Raw genomic sequence first — 19,701 nt, forward strand, 5'->3', positions numbered from 1 at the left:
ACGCGGGCCTGCTCCTCGCGGTTGATGCGTGTGTGAGTGGCTGCTTCTGCCTTTCTCTCACCCCCCGCTTTTTTTTTTTTTTTTTTTTAAGCCATAGCTATGGTTACCACGTCTCTCCCCGCCTCCCTTCACCTACCAAGAAGACGACTGCCCATTGGCTGCCTGTCACCAAGTAAGCCCGTCATTGGTCACTGGTGAGAACAGGGCGCTCCCCCTTCCCCTGTCTCCCGGGTCTCTCGAGGAGCCCAGGAAGGAGGCTCGGCTAGTGTCGCCGGGCCAGGGGCTGCTGGGACCCGGCTGCGGCAATCGTTAGCGGGTCATGTCGGCCGCCCAGGGCTGGGACAGGAACCGCCGGCGGGGAGGAGGTGCCGCTGGCAGTGGCGGCGGCGGCGGAGGTAGCGGGGCCGGCGGGGGCAGTGGGGGCAGTGGGGGTCGGGGGACTGGCCAGCTCAACCGCTTCGTGCAACTCTCCGGGCGGCCGCACCTGCCAGGTGAGTCGTGGGACAGGGTCCTGACAGGTTGCGGGCGCGGTGGGAAGGCGACTGCTACCTTTTCTTTTCTCCCTGGCTTTCTTTTCCTTGGGAGGAGGAAAGGCAGGCCCACGCATAGCAGATGGATTGGGGCATAGAGAAAAGGAAGGGTATCTCTGAGGTCAGGGAGGGAGCAGGAACACAGCGAAAAGAAGTATTTTTGCTCTGTTGAAAGCTCTGTGCTGAGAGTTGTGTTCTCTTTTCAAAGGAGAGGCCGCTGTTTCATTGACATTCCCAAGTGTTTCGCCTATTCTGTTCCCAGGCTCGTCCTCTTCCGCAGTTTGATCTTGTAAAAGAAAGACATTGGCGTCTAGCTGTGAGAAATTATTTTTAAAGGGGTGCTAGATTGAGGAGAGAAGAGGGAAGAGCCTTCCAAAGGGTGCTTTTGTAAAAACCACTTCGAGTGTGTAAGAGTTAGGCATTCTGAGACAAGAAAGGAGGAGGAGAAAAGGCGCGGGGTGGGGTAGGGGGGACGCGAGGGAGGGGTTGGGATGTGGCTGGGAAACGGAGCCAAGAGAATTTGGAAAAACTAGTTAAATTATTAATATTTTGGAATATCCAGAGAAGAATCTGGATTTTAAGGGGGGAGAAAATGAAGATCAAGAATATACTTAGTGACAAAATCATGCTGCCTTTACTGTATAAAAACAGCTGATTGAGAATTGGAAAAATGCGCCCAATGTGATTATTTTACGTTTTGGCCTACAATTTCCTATCCTTGAGTTCAGATGCCTTAAAAAAACACAGACAAATCAAATCGATGTATGTATGTGTGTGTGTGCAGACAATTTAAAAAAAGATAACATTTGTAAGTTAAGTATAGTAGGGGGGAGATAGGGAAGTAAATACTTCCCAGAATATCAAATATTATGTTGGGCAAGCTTATTTCTATCTTGAAGAGAACTATCAGGAATGATGTGTTAATCATTCACCATATTGTTTGTGAATAATGTTGAAGTTGATTTTATCAGGGATGTATTTGTTTAACCAATGAGTTTTGAGAACATGATGGTTTTTGAATTCCTTTTACTAACATGACTGTACTTCCAGGTAGTCAAAAATTATTTGATTAATTTGAAGATAACAAAGGGAATTTTGCACATTGAATGAGATAGTCAATTGTTTGCGATGAAGTTATTGATGTGTTAGAAATGCACATTAACCATTTCTGTGTGCCATTAAAATTAACAATTAAGCAGTTTTAAATAGTCAAATATATAATATACTAGGAGTTGGGTTTGAGTTGTGATAGTATCAAACTGGGTATTCTGGAATTGCTAAATATGTGATCTTTAAAAAGAGGGGAAAAAGGAGAAATCTTTTTTCTTACTCCAAATGGATAGTAAAAACCTATAATTTTGTATATTGGCAGATTTGAAGATAAATCTCTTACCAAAGACTGTTATCAGTTTGCCCTCTACTTCTACTTATATTTAGGTCTTTGATCTATTGATTATACCGTGGGCTGGGTATAGGCATTCCCAGGCTCCAAGAACCTGGTTGCTGCACTTCCTCACTGCTACCACCTGATGGCAGTGGAAGCCATGATTTCTGATAATGGGGCTTAGGTGTGGAGCTATTTCTGCATTTCCTTAGCACACAAGGCCAAGAACAGCCATTTGTCCAGAGGTAAAGATAAACGTGTTTAAGGTGTGAAAATTCATGTGATGGGGTGATCAGCTTTTTCTTTTTACTTTCTTTTCCCCTTGATTGGCGCTTCAGTCTTCCTTACCAAATAGGCGGCCTCTGCCATTTATTCACTATCAGAATCAGGAACATCTGATATCTCAATATATTTGGAATTCTTTAACACCAATTCATTATTTTCCCTAGCATGACATTTTAAGTCTCTCTCCCCCTTGCTCCCCCGGAATGAAAGGTTGTATATTGAAGTGTTTAAAAAGATTTTAGGTGATGGCTAGGGTTAGAAATATCTAGGCCCATTTTATGGCTGACCCTGAGGTTAAATTTTTTTTTTCTTTTTTAAGTTTTTGTAGCTAACTTTCTCTCGCCATTGAACTCTAATCCCGTTTTCCTTTTTTCATCCTTCTCTACCAAGACTTCCAGATACTACGAGTCCAGAACGCTTTCTTACTTTTTGCACACCGACTACCCAGTTGAAACAAAACAAAATAACCCGCCGATCTTCCTGCTGAGTGTTATCTCTCCTTCAGTGATAGCATCTTTATCCATGCAGTCAGGCAACCTTGGGCCTCTTCCTTAAATTTTCTTCTCCCTTGCATTTCAGGTGTGATTAATCACCCAGTTCTGTTTATTTTAGTTCTACTGTAACTCAAGTCCAGTCTGCCATCATCCCTCACTTAGGTCTCCTGCAGTAGCTTTCTTTTTTTTCTTTATTTTTCCCCTGCAGTAGCTTTCTAAACAGTCTTCCTGCTTCTACTCTCACCCTCCAGTGCATACAGCCCGTTCATCTTTTGCAAGCACAGATCTGTTCTAAACTCTGCTTACAACCCTTTACTAGCTCTTAGTTGCTTTTAGGGTAGGCAGAAATCTTAAACACCACCTAAAAGGTACTGTATTGTCTGTCTAATTCTCGAGTTAATTCTGCATCACATGGTTTGCTCTTTGATCGTTTTCTGTTTCATTACACTTATCATGCTTCCTTCTGCCACAGGGCCATTTCACATGCTCTCCCATCATACAAGAACTCTCTTACTCCTCATTCTGGTTTTTTTTTTTTTGTTTTGTTTTTTGTTTTTGTTTTTTTAAGCTTCTCTTCCATTGGAACTTAGCTCAGTCACACTGTGTTCTCAGGAAAGCCTTCTTGGACCTTCCCTGATTTATTCTCTTCTCCCTATACACACTCATAGGGCCATGTGGTTTTCTTTGGGTATACTTAACCATTTATGCAAGATTCCTTGATGTGCAGGGTTTGATACTCCTGATACACACACTAATTATGTGTGTATATGTATATGCGTACATATACACACAATGCACTCATTTAGAATTTGAGAATATATGTGTATATATATGTGTATATATACTCTAAATGAGTACACACATATATTCTCAAATTCTAAATGAGTGCATTGGCATTATATGTAAGCAATTAGTTTCTTGTGAATTTGATTGATCAGTGGGTTCAATCCTCTACAGCCCCATTGACTCTGGACAAATGGATAAAATCAAATTCTTACACATAAAAATAGATTAGACTCTGCATTCATGGTGAGAGCACAAATGATATTTTGTGAAATCTTGTTGTGAAACCTTGTTTATCTTTTTTGCTGTCTCCTAAAATGCAGTAATGGTTATGTGTTTGCCCCCTTGGTCCTGGATTTCTAACTCATAATCTGTATATGCTCAGTATAGAACAGGGAACATTTTTATACAGTAAGTATGGAGAGGCAGAGCTCAGGGCCAAAAAGATCCTGGGGATAATAGAACAAAAGTTACTATTGTAATTTCACTGTGTGAATTTGGTTAAATACAATGTTTTACTTGGGATAACAGTTAACATTGCTGCTAATGAAAACTGAAAAACTGACAAAGGAAAAATGTAACAACTGGTAAAGCTGGGCAAAAATAGCATTGAAATCCTAATTTTAAAATGTGAAATGTGATATATGTTCATGACATGAAATCCAAATGGTGCTAAAGAATGTGTGATAGAAGGCAAGTTTTCCTTCTACATTTGACCCCAGATAATTGGCTTTTCCCTATAAGCAACCAATGAGAAATTTCGTGTGTGTGTGTGTGTGTGTGTGTGTGTGTGTAGAAACAGCATTTCTTTGTTTGGAGGGACATTTAAAATGGTTTCAGTCTTGCTAACGTAAATGATGATACAATGAATATCCCTCTGTACGTTTTTATGCATGAGTAAGTCTATCTAGAATAAATTCCTAGAAGTGCAATTACTGGGTCAAAAGCTATGTACTATTGAAATTTTGATAGATACTGTCAAATTGCCTTCCATAGAGGTTGTAGCAGTTTGTGTTTCACTGTTGGTGTTGGGTGCTGACCCTCCACACCCTTGGTAATAGAGTGGGTTATCAAACTTTTTAAAAATTGCCAACTAGTAGGTGTATTTTTCTTTATCTTTTCAATAGATATAAGAACGGTATTTGTGAACTTTATTTGTAACATTTACTTATATTTTTTATTCACCTTTTTTTTGTTGTTGTTCATTTTTCTGTTGGGATGTTGAATATTTTTTATAGAAACTCTGTATTTTAAGGAAATTAGTTGTCTTTGAAATGTGTTGCAGATATTTTTTACAGTTTGTCATTTAGCTTTTACTTTGCTTCTGATATATTTTTTCAGCAGAAATTTAAAAATTGTTCATAGTTATAATTATCAATCCTTCGTTGGATTTTAACTTTTTGTATCATAAGAAAGGCCTCCACTGTTTTAACTATTATTTCTGATTAAAATGAAAAGTCTTGTGTTTTTTCTTGGTACTTTTATGATTTTAAGTTAAATGTACTTATATATACAAAATATAAATTATGTAAAGTATTAAGGTATGAATCTTTTATTTTTCCAAGTGGCTATGGAGTTATCACAGTATTGAAATACTGTCTGTAGGTACACTTAGTTCCTACATATGATTTGGGGTTCTTACTGGCACTTTTATTCTGTTCCATTGATTAGTTCACCTGTTTGTACCTTAATGACCTCATTCTTTGAGGTCTTCTCTACTCTAGTTCCAGAGTTCTCCTGGATACTTTTGCTTGTTTAGCTCTTCTCCCCCATTCTGTTGTTGTTCTTATTGGTAGAGTGTTATATTTACAGATTGATTTAGAGATACTTGATGTCTTTTTGAGGTTCAAACTTCTGTTCAAGAACAGGGGATATATTCATTTCTTGTTGTTTAAGTCTTCTTTTGTATCTCTCAATAACGTCTTAAAGTTTTTTCATAAAGACCTTCCACATTTCTTGTTATATTTAGCCCTTGGCTTTTTATCTTTTTTGTTGCTATTGTAAATGGAGTTTCTATTTTTATTATCTTTTATCTTGTTGTGCCTATCCACCTTTAGAATTCTAATACTATCTATAATAGTTTTCCAGTTGTTTTTCTAGGGCTTTGCAGTTAAATGATCACATTATTACCAAATAAAGATAATTTTATCTACTCCTTTCCAATTTTTATACTTCTTTCTTTTGGCAAATTAATTTGGTTAGTACTTTCATTAAACAGTAAGACAGTAGAGGCTCTTTCTCTTATTCCTGACTTCAGTGTGATTTTTTTTTTTTTGCTTTCCTGTTAAGGTTAGATCTGACTTTAGATTGAAGTGTACCTATTTTATCATGTTATGTATTCCACGGTTGCCATTTTATTAAGATTTCTTAATATGGAAGTAAATTTTTGGATGCCTGAGTGGCACAGTCAGTTGAGTGTCTGACTCTTGGTTTCACCTGAGGTCCTAATCTCAGGGTCATGAGATTGAGCCTTATATACCGCTCCACTCTTAGCGGGGAGTCTGCCTAAGATTATTTCCCTTTCTCCATCCTGCTTATACTATCTTTGAAATAAAGAAATCTTAAAAAAAAAAATATGGAAGTAAAGTTTGTAAAAAGCTGTTTCAGCTTCTTTGAAAATTATGTAATTTTAATCTTTTGATCTACTCTTGTGATGAACTATACAATAGATTTACTACACCATCCTTGCATTCCTGAATCAGCTCTCTTGGTCACCGTGTATTATTATTTTAAATGTGCTGCTGGGTTCTATTTGCTAAACTTTATTTAGAAATTTTGTATCGCTCCTCATAAGCTAAATTGCTTTGTAGTTTTTTGTGTCTTATCTTTGTTCGGTTATGCCACTTTCATAAAAATTATTTCAAAATTCTCTTTGTTTTTGTTTGTTTTCTTTCTTTCTCTGGCTAAATGGCATTGACGTTGAAGGTTTGATTAAATTGCCTGTGAAATCTTTTGACCTTGAGTGTTTGGGGGAAGAGGATCTCTTTGACCATTATGTCTACTTTTATGATAATTTGCTTACAATGTATATTTTGGGGGAAGCTTTGATAACTTACATCATCTTAGAAAATAATCCATTTTATCCAGGTTTTCAAAATTATTTTGTGTGCAGTTGAGCAAGATATTCTTTAATGATTAAAAACATTCCTTGGGGGACCTGGGTGGCTCAGTCATTAAGTGTCTGCCTTTGACTCAGGTTATGATCCCAGGGTCCTTGGATGGAGCCCCACATCAGGCTCCCTGCTTGGCAGGAAGCCTGCTTCTCCCTCCTCCTGCTTGTGTTCCCCCTCCCCCTGCTTGTGTTTCCTTTCTCGCTGTGTCTCTCTCTGTCAAATAAATAAATAAATAAGATCTTAAAAACAAAACAAAACAAAAACTTCCTGGGTTATTTTCCTTGGTCTTTGGATTTTTGAACCAGCTCTTGGATTTTTAAAAAATTAGTTTTACTGTTTTCTCTGCTTTCTTATTTATTATTTTTTCTTTCATTGTTTTAATGATTTGTTTAGCTTTTCTTTGATTTATTTTGTGACTGATTTTCTGTCTTCTCATGTTGGATGCTTAATGTTCTTTTTATTCTTTCTATGTGTTTAAATTATAAGATTTCTTCTAGGGGCATTTGGTTGGCACAGTTAGTTAAGCATCTGCCTTCTGCTTGGGTTGTGATCCCAGAGTCCCCTGCTCATGCTCTCTCACTCTCTCATTCTCTCTCAAATAAATCTTTAAAAAATATATAAAAAAAGATTTCTTCTGAATACTGCTTTAGTTGTGTTCTGTAGGTTATAGGCTTCCAGTTGCATTTTTTTCTTAATACCTTGCAATTCCATTTTTAATTTATTTACTTTAGTATAAGAGTAGTTAATCTTTTAAACTTTTTCTTAATGTTTCCATTTATGTTTTGAATAGCTTGAGATATAATTCAAATGCCATGCAGTTCACCATTTAAATTCACTATTTAACAACCAGTGGACCAGTTATTACCACAGTCAGTTTTAGAACATTTTCGTCACCTCAGGAAGAAATCCCATATCTTTTAGCTACTATTCCCTTATCCTCCTTTTCGGTTCCCCATCCCCCCATTTCACCTCTAAGTAACCAGTAATTTACCTTTTGTCTCTATGGATTTCCCTATTAAGGACTTTCTTATATGAATGGGATTGTGTGGTATATGGTCTTTTGTGACTGCCTTTTTTTACTTTGCGTAATGTTTTCAAAGTTGACACATGTTAAAGTGGCGGATATCAATACTTCATTCCTTTTTATGGCTAAATAATATTCTGGTGGTACAGATAAACAACATTTTGTTTATCCATTTATCCATTGAACATTTAGACTGTTGTTACTTTTTGGCTATTAAGAATAATGCTGCTAGGGGCGCCTGGGTGGCTCAGTGGGTTAAGCTGCTGCCTTCGGCTCAGGTCATGATCCCAGGGTCCTGGGATCGAGCCCCGCATCGGGCTCTCTGCTCAGCAGGGAGCCTGCTTCCTCCTCTCTCTCTGCCTGCCTCTCTGCCTGCTTGTGATCTCTCTCTGTCAAATAAATAAATAAAATCTTAAAAAAAAAAAAAGAATAATGCTGCTATAAATTGAATAAAGGTTTCTATGTGAACACAGGTTTTCATTTCTTTGGGGTATATACCTAGGAGTGAAATTGTTAGGTTATATGGTAACTCTGTGCTCTATGTATATTCATTTTAGGAACTGTCAAATTTTTCTAAATTGGCTGGAATTTTACATTCCTACCATAACTGTGTAAGGGTTCCAATTTCATCATGCTCTCTCCAACACTTGTTATTATCAATCTGACATTTTAATGCCAGCCATCCTAGTGTGTATGAAGTGGCATCTCATTGTGGTTCTTGATTTGCATTTCCCTGATGACTTAAGATGTCAAGCATTTTTTCTTTATTTTTTTCTTGCTTTCTTTGTTTCTCTTCCAACTTTTTTGAGGTATAATTGACATTGAGCTTCTTTTCATGTGCTTGTTGACTAATTGTATGTCTTCTTTGGAGAAATGTCTTTTAGCTACTTTGCTCCATTTAATTAATTAATTAGTTAATTAATTAATATTTTAAAAAGTAAACTCTCGGAGCGCCTGGGTGAAAGCCTCTGCCTTCGGCTCAGATCCTGATCTCAGGAAAAATCGAGATCGAGCCCCATGTCGGGCTCTTTGTTCAGTGGGGAGCCTGCTTCCCGCCACCCCCATGCCTGCCTCTCTGCCTACTTGTGATCTCTGTCTGTCAAATAAATAAAATCTTCAAAAGCATACTCTCCACCCAGTGTGGAACCCAAAATCATGACTGCAAGACCAAAAATTACATGCTCTACTGATTGAGCTAGCCAGGAGCCCCTGCCCCATTTTTTTTTTTTTAAGACTTTATTTATTTATTTGAGAGAGAGAGAGAGATCACAAGTAGGCAGAGAGGCAGGCAGAGAGAGAGAGAAGCAGGTTCCCCGCCAAGCAGAGAGGCCCGATGCGGGGCTTGATTTCTGAGATCATGACCTGAGCTGAAGGCAGAAACCTAACCCACTGAGCCACCCAGGTGCCCCCCATGCCCCATTTTTAATTGAGTTGTCTTTTACTATTGAATTTAAGAGCTCATTACATATCCTAGTTACAAGTTCCTTGCAAGATACATGATTTGTAAGTATTTTTCATGTTCTGTGTTGTCTTTTACTTTCTTAATTGTTTTGTTTGAAGCATAAAAGTTTTAAATTTCGGCGAAGTCCAGTTTATTATATCTAAAAGTCTTTCCAAATTCAGGGTCATAAAAACTTATCCCTGTGTTTTTTTTACATTTATGCCTTTGATTCTTTTTGAGTAAGTTTTAATGTTTGGTGTGAGGTAAGGGTTATCTCAAGTGACTGTCCTATTTTTCCAGCTCCATTTGTTGGAAAGACCGTTCTTTCTCCATGGAATAGTCTTGACATTCTTGCCAAAAATCAGTTGACCATAAATATTCAGGTTTACTTCTGGATTCTCGATTCTGTTCTGTTCATCTATGTGTCTATTCATTTGCCAGTACCACACTGCCTCTCATACTGTTACTTTGCAGCAAGTTTTGAAATCAGAAAGTGAGTCCTCCTACTTTATTCTTTTCCAAGATTGTTTTGGCTATTCTAGGTCCCTTGCAATTCCATATAAATTTGAGAATCAGCCTGTCAATTTGTATGAACTCAGAGATTCTCATAAGGATTTGCGTTGAATTTGTACATCAGTTTGGGGAGTATTACCATCTTAATAATGTTAAGTCTTCCAATCCCTGAACATGGGATGTTTTTCACTTATTTAGATCTTCCTTAATTCTTCATATTAATTTTTTTAAGTTTTATAATTTAAATCCAATTAATTAACAGATAATAGAGTATTTGCTTTAGGGGTACAGGTCTGTGATTCATCAGTCTTATATAACACTCAGTGCTCATCACAACACATACCCCCCACCATGTCCATCACCCAGTTATCCCAACCCCTCACCCTTCTCCCCTCCATCAACCCTCAGTTTAATCTAAGATTAAGAGTCTCTTATGGTTGGGCGCCTGGGTGGCTCAGTGGGTTAAGCCGCTGCCTTCGGCTCGGGTCATGATCTCGGGGTCCTGGGATCGAGTCCCGCATCGGGCTCTCTGCTCAGCAGGGAGCCTGCTTCCTCCTCTCTCTCTCTCTGCCTGCCTCTCTGCCTACTTGTGATCTCTCTCTGTCAAATAAATAAATAAAATCTTTAAAAAAAAAAAAAAAAAAGAGTCTCTTATGGTTTGTTTCCCTCTCTGGTTTCATCTTGTTTCCTTTTTTTCCCCCTTTCTTCCCCTATGAGCCTCTGCCTTCTTTCTTAAATTCCACATATTAGTTAGATCATATGATAATTCTCTTCCTCTGATTGACTCTTTTCACTTAGCATAATACCCTTTAGTTCCATCCACATCATTTCAAATGGCAAGATTTTATTTTTTTGATGGCTGCGTAATGTTCCATTATATATTCACCGCCTCTTCTTTATCCATTCATCTGTCGATGGACCTCTGCTCTCTTTCCATAGTTTGGCATTGTGGACATTGCTGCTATTAACACTGGATTGCAGGTGCCCCTTTGGATCACTACATTTATGTCTTTGGGGTAAATACCCAGTAGTGCAACTGTTGGGTTGTAGGGTAGCTCTATTTTCAACTTTCTGAGGAACCTCCTTACTGTTTGACAGAGTGGCTGCACCAGCTTGCATTCCCACCAACAGTGTAAGAGGTTTCCCCTTTCTCTGCATCCTTGCCACCAACATCTGTCATTTCCTGACTTGTTAAATTTTAGCCATTCTCAGGTGCCTGGGTGGCTTGGTGGGTTAAGCCTCTGCCTTTGGCTCAGGTCATGAGCTCAGGATTCTGGGATTGAGCCCCACATTGGGCTCTCTGCTCAGCAGGGAGCCTGCTTCCCCCACCCCCTGCCTGCCTCTCTGCCTACTTGTGAGCTCTCTCTCTCTCTGTCAAATAAAAAAATAAATAAAAATTAAAAAAGAAATTAGCCATTCTGACTGGTGTGAGGTAGTATCTCATTGTAGTTTTGATTTGTATTTCTCTGATGCCAAGAGATGTTGAGCTCTTTTTATGTGTCTTTTGGCCAGTTGGACATCTTCTTTGCAAAAATGTTTCTGTTCATGTCTTGTGCATTTCTTGATTGGATTATTTGTTCTTTGGATATTGAGTGTCATAAGTTCTTTCTAGATTTTGGATACTAGCCCTTTATCTGATATATATCATTTGCAGATATCTTCTCCCATTCTGTCGGTTTTGTTGACTGCTTTTGCTGCGTAAAAGCTTTTTATCTTGATGAAATCCCAATAGTTCATAGTTCATTTTTGCCTGTTTCCCTTGCCTTTGGAGATGATCTTCTTTAATTCTTTCAACGTTTTACGGTTTTCAGAGTTCATTTGTATCTTGCTTGCTTTTCTCAGTCCTGTTGTCCATGTCCATTACTGTGTTTTCAGCAGTGTTTGTACTCCTTTATGCTATGTGTGATGAGGATTTCATTTCTGTGTTGGCTTTATTTTTTCTTTCCATTTCTTTCCTGCTTCCAGTCTGCTTATATTTCATCTCTTCTATGGTCTATCTTCTTTGAGTTAGAATCTCTTATACTTTTCTGCCTTTGAAATATCATTAAGATAGTACAGTTTACTATCTTCCACTTCCTACCATGACCACTATACAAGGAATCAAGCTCATTATTAAAATTTGGAAAATATTGAGTGAGAACTTGAAAATCATCCATACTAATTACACTTAAAGACCAAGAGATCAACATTTTGATATTTTGCCTTCCTTTTAGTTCTTTATCAGTGAATTATGTTTTATTTAATACTATATAAATAGTTATGTATGACTAGCAACTACTAGGGATTCTGTTCAAAACTGTTGTATTTTAAAATGTTTTACTAATAAACACTCATTTATACTTTCTCTTATTTTATCAGGAAGAATCTATTCCTCCTCAATTTATTATATGTATAACCTTTTAGATTTTCTTCTAACTGTTGTGCCCTGTTTCTCTCATTTACAGCCAAGCTTTCAGAAATAATAGACTCTTATTTAATTTTTTTTCTCTTCAATCTATTGCAGTCTCACTTCTGCCTCCTTCATTCCACTCAAGTGCTCTTGTTAAGGTAATAACTTCCTAATTGCTAAATCCACTTAGATTCCTTGTAGTCTTCATCCTGCCCAACTTTTCTAGATTTTTATTTTGACTACCTCCTGTACTAAGTATAATACTAGGTATAGAGCCTATAGAGCCTAAGAATACATAAAATTAGACAAAGTCTCTATTCCTGAAGAGCTCTTAGTTATCCTTTAGCCCTTGAACGTCTCATTAGTTTTCCTTTATTTGCCCCTTAATATTATTACCTGAGAATATATGCTTATTTATTTGTTTTCCCTTCCTACTCTTAGATTTTCCCTGGGTGATATACTAATCTCCGAACAATGCCTAAATCTGTCTCCAACCCAGACAGACTCCTGGTCTGTTTGGTAATGGCTACTAGACATTATCACCCAAGTTACTGAAGAGTGTCTTAAATTCATCATGTGCAAAAATAATTTCATCACTTTTCCTGCCAAACCTGTTCTTCTTTTTTGCTCCTTATCCTAACTAATTTCATGGCTAACTCATCAATTTAGTGATTCAAGCTAGAAACCCGAGAATCACAGTAGATTCTTCCCTTTTGCTCATTCCTTATCCAGTTGGTTACAGATTTCTCCTGTTTACCCTAATTCTTCTGTTTGTCCCTTTTTAACCTCTCCAACTTCACCATCGATGTCTTTCATTTTATATTTCAGCTATATAGAAGTGCTTGTAGTTAGTAACTTAAATTCTCAGAATAGGGTGGGGAGAGAGATTAAAAAGAAAAGACTTGTAATTTACTGCAGTCTCGCACTGTCATTATTCCGTGCACACCATTTCTTCTTCCCAGAGTTCCATTCTCCTATATGTCTTCTAAGACCCACTCAAGTATACTTTATACAGCTTCTTAAAATTCTCTTTTTTAGTGCAAATAGGTTACTTGTACAGAGTAGTCACAGTGTATCTATAAAATACCTGCTCAAGGTGTTGTACAGCCATCAACTTATTTCTCCTCATAACCTTGTGAGGTAAGTAACTTTTACATCTTCTGACAGGGAACTGAGGCTAAGTGAGAAACTACATTACTTGTGCAAAGTTATATAGCTAATAAATGTCAGAGTACAGATTCAGGCCAGTCTGTTGGACTTCAAAGCCTATGCTCTTGTGCCTCTTCTGTGTGCCGCCACCTTCCTACAAAGGATCATGGTACTTAAGTATGCGGAATTGCGATTGTTTCTCAACTTATCTACTTACTAAGTGTGGGTTCCTTAAAGACAAAAATAATGTCTTATTCCTAAGTTTCTACAGAAACTTAGAACACTGTCCAGCTTTTAGTAAAAAAAATTTATCGAATGAACAATCATCAACATCTGTAGTTATTCTTGCACGAGAGCTATTTTACATTACATAGTCTAAAATACTTTTTTTTTTTACTAAGGAATTTAGCACATACAATTTTTTAAAAAGATTTTATTTATTAGAGAGAGAGAGAGTGTGCATGCACACAAGTTGGGGGCAGGGCAGAAGGAGAGTGAGAAGTGGATTCCCTGCTGAGCAGGGAGCACAATGTGGGGCTTGATCCCAGAACCGTGGGATCATGACCTGAGCTGAAGGCAGATGCTTAACCGACTAAGCCACCTAGGTACCCCTAGCACATACAATTTTTGTGTGGCTTTTGTAAATATTCTCTTTTTCCAAGTACACTTTTATGTTGAATATTATCAGAAAAAGTTGTAGCATTCTTCCATCTGTGCCTTTATTCTGTCCCCTCATGCTTATTCAGAAAATTTACATTATCACTTCTCTGTTCTGTGACTTCCACCTTTTTCTCTCCATCAAATCATTCCTCTAGCATCTGAGCTTTCATTTTCATCTCTTCTAATCTCTCCTTTTCCCTTCATAGCCAGGTTTGTGAAAGCATCGACTAGAGTTGCTGTCTTAATCACCATACCTCCCCATCACATCTTTGAAGTTGGTTTTGTTAATGTCACAAACGACTTATGTGTTGTCAAATCAAATGGATGCTTTTCACCCTCCATCTTTCTCTTTATTTTATTCTATTTTTTTAAAGATTGATTTATTTATTTTAGAGCAAGCATGTGAGCAGGGGGAGGGGCAAAGGGAGAGGGAGCAAGAGAGGGAGAGCAGACTCTCCGATGAGCAGGGGCCCTACATGGGGCTTGATCCCATGACCCTGAGATCATAACCTGAGCCAAAACCAAGAGTTGGCCCCTTAACTGGCTGAGCCACCCAGGTGCCCCTCTCTTCATTTTATTTATTTATTTGTTAAAAAAGATTTAATTTATTTACTTGATAGACAGAGATCACAAGCAGGCAGAGAGAGAGGAGGAAGCAGGCCCTTCGCTGAGCAGAGAGCCCCATGTGGGCCTCCATCCCAGGATCCTGGGATCATGACCCAAGCCGAAGGCAGAGGCTTTAATCCACTGAGCCACCCAGGCGCCCCCCTCTCTTCATTTTAAAACATTCTTTTCCCTCAGCTTCTCAGGTATTAGGTCTGATTTTCTTTTTATGACTCTGGCCTCTCATACTTAGTCTTCTTTGTCAACTCTTCTTTATCTTCCAGGCCTTAATGTGAGTTCTCACGTCTTGATCCTATACCTCCACCTTCTTTATTTCCACTTAAATTTCAAGTATTCTCTTCCAAATCCTTGGTTTTCAGTTTCTATCCATATGCTAGTAAATAGGGCCACTTTGTAACTTCTGCTCAAATCTTGAAGGACATGTACTTGCTTTCTTCATGCCTCCACTTACATGCCTTCTACCCCTCAAGTTCAGCATATCTAAAATTGAATTTGTGACCTTTCTTTATTCTGAAAGTGAAGGGGAGCTATTGGACAGTTTTAAGCAGGGGAGTGATATGATTAGCATACATTTCTATTTAAATTCTAGTTAGTTAACAGACAGTATAGTATTAGTTTCAGGTGATTCAACACTTCATCCATCAGCCAGTCCTCCTAACAAGTGCCTTAATCCCCAACCCCTGTTTCACCCATCCTCCCACCCACTTCCCTCTGGTAACCATCAGTTTGTTCTCTGTAGTTAAGAGTCTGTTCTTGGTTTGCCTTTCTCTTTCTTTTTTTTCCCTTTGCTCATTTGTTTTGTTTCTTAAATTCCACATATGAGGGGCATCTGGGTGGCTCAGTGGGCTAAAGCCTCTGCTTTTAGCTCAGGTCATGATCCCAGGGTCCTGGGATCGAGCCCCACATCGGGCTCTCTGCTTGGCAGGGAGCCTGCTTCCCCCTCTCTCTCTGCCTGCCTCTGCCTACTTGTGATCTCATGTCTGTCAAATAAATAAAAATTTTTAAAAAAATTCCACATATGAGTGAAATTGTATGGTATTTGTCTTTCTCTGACTGACTTAACAGCTCCCTGTCCATCAACTGAGGAATGGATAAAGAATGTGTGTGTGTGTATGTGTGCACGTGCGCGCGTGTGCGTGTGCACATATACACACATACACTGGAGTGTTACTCAGCCATAAAAAAGGCATAAAATCTTGGCATTTGCAACAACATGGATGGAGCTGGAGAGTATTAGGCTAAGCAAAATGAGTCGGTGATTTACTTTATTTTTTTTTCTTAAAGATTTTATTTATTTGACAGACAGAAATCACAAGTAGGCAGAGAGGCAGGCAGAGAGAGGGGGAAGCAGGCTCCTCACCCAGCAGAGAGCCTGACGTGGGGCTCAGTCCCAGGACCCTGAGATCATGATCGGAGCCGAAGGCAGAGGCTTAACCCACTGAGCCACCCAGGTGCCTGAGTGATTTACTTTTCTTAAAAATATATTTTTTTGAGAGAGAGCAAGTGCATGTACACAAGTCGGGGGAGGGGCAGAGGGAAAGAATCTCAAGCAGACTTCTCATTGAGTGTGGAGGCCAACATGGGGCTCATCTCATGACCCTGAGATCATGACCCAAACTGAAATCAAGAGTGGGATGCTAAACCAACTGAGCCACCCAGCTGCCCCAGTGATTTACATTTTTGAAAGTTCTCTGTAGCTGCTGGATGGAGAATAGAGTATGGGAATTGGTAAAAAGTGAAGCATAAAAGCTGTTTAGAAGACTTGAAGTAGTCTCCTCAAAGGATGATGGCAGCTTGGACTAGGGTACAGTGGTATAGATAGTGAGAAGTGATTGAATATGTGAGGTATTTTCAAAGTAGCATTAATAGGGTTTACAGTGAGTTATGAAGGAGAGAGAGGAATCAAGATGACTCACACATTTTGTCTTGAGCAACTAGGTGGATGATGGTGTCATTAAATGAGATGGAACATACTGGAAGTAGCAGGATTGTGGGGGTTCTGTTTTGACTATATTAAGCGTGAAGCCTATTTGACCTTTAAGTGGAGGATACAGGGTAAACAATCTTCATATATAAATCAAACTCAAGGGAGAGGTAGAGGCTCAAAATATAAATTTTGGAATTATTAGCATACAGATGATATTTAAAAGCCCCTGGACTGGATGAGATCACCAAGGAGGATTAAAGAGAAATAAGGGCAAAAAACTGTCACTTGAAGGTGAGAAGGAAAGGACAAACAGGCAACGAAGGTCAGTAAAATAAGAGGAAAACCAGGACTGCTTGATTTCACAGAAGCCAGGAGAAGAGAGTATGTCAAGAAGGAGGGAGAGGTCACCTTTCCAGGGCTCTAAAACCGTGGGCTGTGTAATACTATTATTACAGTACTGTAGTTATCACTGTTGGTACAGTAGGCTTTTGTGGGGTGGTCTAGGGACCTATTAACTGTATAATGTGAGAAAAAATACTAGGTTTCATATCACAAATTGACATATAAATTTAGAATTTTGAAATGCTGCCTAATTTTTAATAGCCTCTATACTTTTTAAGGTTCACTTCATTTTTTTTTCTCCCTGAACTATTTTTAAGGACTTTTTGAAAGAAGTATTTAGTGATTTTGAACCCTTAGATCATTAGACTGTTACCAGTTGTTTATACTGGGCAAGCTTATAGAACACATAAAAGTTAGGCTCAGAAATTTTTATTTCTGAGTAAAAAATAACATTTTATTTTGTTTTTTAGAATAGCTGTTATTTTTTAATATAATGCTTCAGGCAGGTATCTTACTGGCAGTCATGTCTCCTTTGGCAGTATTCATATCTATATTTACTTTTGCACTGAAGTTTTTCTTATTGGCTCTCTGCTTGTTACATAATAGGATCGTTACCAATGTTTCAAAATAGGTTTATTCTATTTATTTATTTATTTTTATTTTTAAAAAAGATTTTATTTATTTATTTGACAGAGACACAGTGAGAGAAAGAACACAAACAGGGGGAGTGGGATGGGGCTCCATCCCAGGACCCTGGGTTCATGACCTGATCCAAAGGCAGATGCTTAACGACTGAGCCTTCCAGGCATCCCAAAATAGCTTGATTTTAAATGTTAAACTTTTAACAGGTTTTTTTTTTTTTTTTTTTAAGATTTTATTTATTGGCGCGCGAGAGAGAGACAGAGTGAGAGAGCATGAGAGAGGAGGTCAAAGGGAGAAGCAGACTCCCCATGGAGCTGGGAGCCTGATGTGGGACTCCATCCCAGGATTCTGGGATCATGACCTGAGCTGAAGGCAGTTGCTTAATGAACTGAGCCACCCAGGTGCTCTAAACTCTTGAACAGGTCTATATATATATATATATTTTTTAAGTATTTTATATATATATATATTTTTTTATTTGCGCGCGCGCGAGAGAGAGAGAGAGAGAGAGAGAGAGAGAGAGGGAGGAAGAGAGAGAGTGCATGTGAGCAGAGAGGGGCAGAGGGATCAGGAAAGGGAGAATCCAAAGCAGGCTCCACTCAGCATGGAGCCCAACACGGGGCTTGATGTCAGAACCCTGAAGTCATGACTGGAGCCCAAATCAAGGGTAGGACACGCAGCTGATTGAGCCTCCCAGGCGCCCCTAAACACAGTTTTAAATTAGATAGAAGACATTAAAATTTTGTTATTCGGTGAATATTTTGTTGCTTTTTGCCAGATTTGGTTCAACACAGCTTTTATTGCCTTTGGTCAAGTCTGGGTATTTTCTTTGAACACACTGCATTTGCCAATAGAAAGTGGTAACCCACGAGAAGGGAAAGTGAGTTCATAAAGAGCAGTTGTGTCTTCCCTTCAAAATTGATTTCTTGGGGCACCTGGGTGGCTCAGTGGGTTAAAGCCTCTGCTTTCGGCTCAGGTCATGATCTCAGGGTCCTGGGATCGAGCCCCGCATCAGGCTCTCTGCTCAGTGGAGAGCCTGCTTCCCCCTCTTTCTCTGTCTGCCTCTCTGCCTACTTGTGATCTCTGTCTGTCAAATAAATAGGTAGAATCTTAAAAAAAAAAAAGATTATAAATTACAAAATTGATTTCTTTTCTAATTTTAATCAGGGAACAGAATCAGTAGCAAAGTGATAAATGACATTTCTGGATAGACTCATTTAACTATAAAATTTTCAAATTTCTATCTGCTTGGTTCCTCAGTTTCACTTGCAGAAATAGGGAGGATTCAGTGTTTCTAAAGCGCTACCTATCTTTTGCGGTCCTTAAGGGAGGTAGGTTGCAAAATTTTAGTTCATAATTGTCACAGTGTGTTGATTAAAAACAAATCTGTTTTTCATATTTAGTCTCTTATATTTACACTCACCCAATGCATAGTCTTTCTTGTTCTCCCTCAAGGATAATTTTTGGGAAGAAAGATCATTCTCTGGGTACTGGGTACTCATTAGAGTGCAGGAAATCCAGAAACAGGAAAAGACCAAGTCATATACTCTGACTCCTAAGTGGGTTATTACTATACATAAAGAAACTGATTATTTTCTAGGGTTGTAGGATGTATGTCATACTCATTATTTTATTTTTTAATTATTTATATTCTAGTCAGTTGACATACAGTTCAATTTTTTAAAAAAAGTTTTTTATTTATTTGACAGAGACATAGCAAGAGAGGGAACACAAGCAGGGGGAGTGGGAGTGGGAGAAGCAGGCTCCCTGCTGAGCAGAGAGCCTGATGCAGGGCTGGATCCCAGGACCCTGGGATCATGACCTGAGCTGAAGACAGCCACTTTAAGGACTGAGCCACCCAGGTGCTCTGACATACAGTTTAATACTGATTTTAGCTCATTAAAAATTTTTAAAAATTATTTATTTATTCATATATATTTTTAAAAGATTTTATTTATTTCACAGAGAGAGGCACAGTGAGAGAGGGAATACAAGCAGGGGGAGTAGGAGAGGGAGAAGCAGGCTTCCTGCTGAGCAGGGATCCTGATGTAGGACTCGATCCCAGGTCCCTGGAATCATGACCTGAGCCAAAGGCAGATGCTTAATAACTGAGCCACCTAGGTGCCCCAGCTCATTGTTTTTTTAAATAAAATTTTGTTAGGGATTAAAAAAAAAAAGTGATATTAAATTAAGAAGAAAAGGCCCTCTGGCTATGGCTTTCATTTCAAGACCGGCACATTGACACAGATACACAGAGGCAAATACAGGCAGTTTTTTCTGTTATTTATTTATTTATTTTTTTAAAATTTTTATTATTTCATTTATTTTTAATTTACTTACTTACTTATAACAGATTTTATTTATTTATTTATTTGACAGGCAGAGATCACAAGCAGGCAGA

At 38.5% G+C, this 19,701-nt stretch overlaps 1 protein-coding gene across 3 annotated transcripts in view; it reads left to right on the plus strand.

Annotated features, from left to right (window-relative positions):
- The first annotated feature begins 201 nt into the window (after window positions 1–201).
- Window positions 202–19,701, plus strand: part of KLHDC10 (kelch domain containing 10) — a 58,265-nt gene continuing 38,765 nt past the window's right edge. For 2 of the 3 annotated variants that reach the window (XM_059171856.1, XM_059171857.1), the window contains exon 1: window positions 202–491. In XM_059171856.1, coding sequence (XP_059027839.1) covers window positions 320–491 — 172 coding nt within the window. In that variant the 5' untranslated portion in view covers window positions 202–319. The remainder of the gene's footprint in view (window positions 492–19,701) is intronic. The other variant, XM_059171860.1, reaches the window with a different exon arrangement.

This window comes from Mustela lutreola, chromosome 4 (assembly GCF_030435805.1).
Source record: "Mustela lutreola isolate mMusLut2 chromosome 4, mMusLut2.pri, whole genome shotgun sequence".
Taxonomy (NCBI): Eukaryota; Metazoa; Chordata; class Mammalia; order Carnivora; family Mustelidae; genus Mustela; species Mustela lutreola.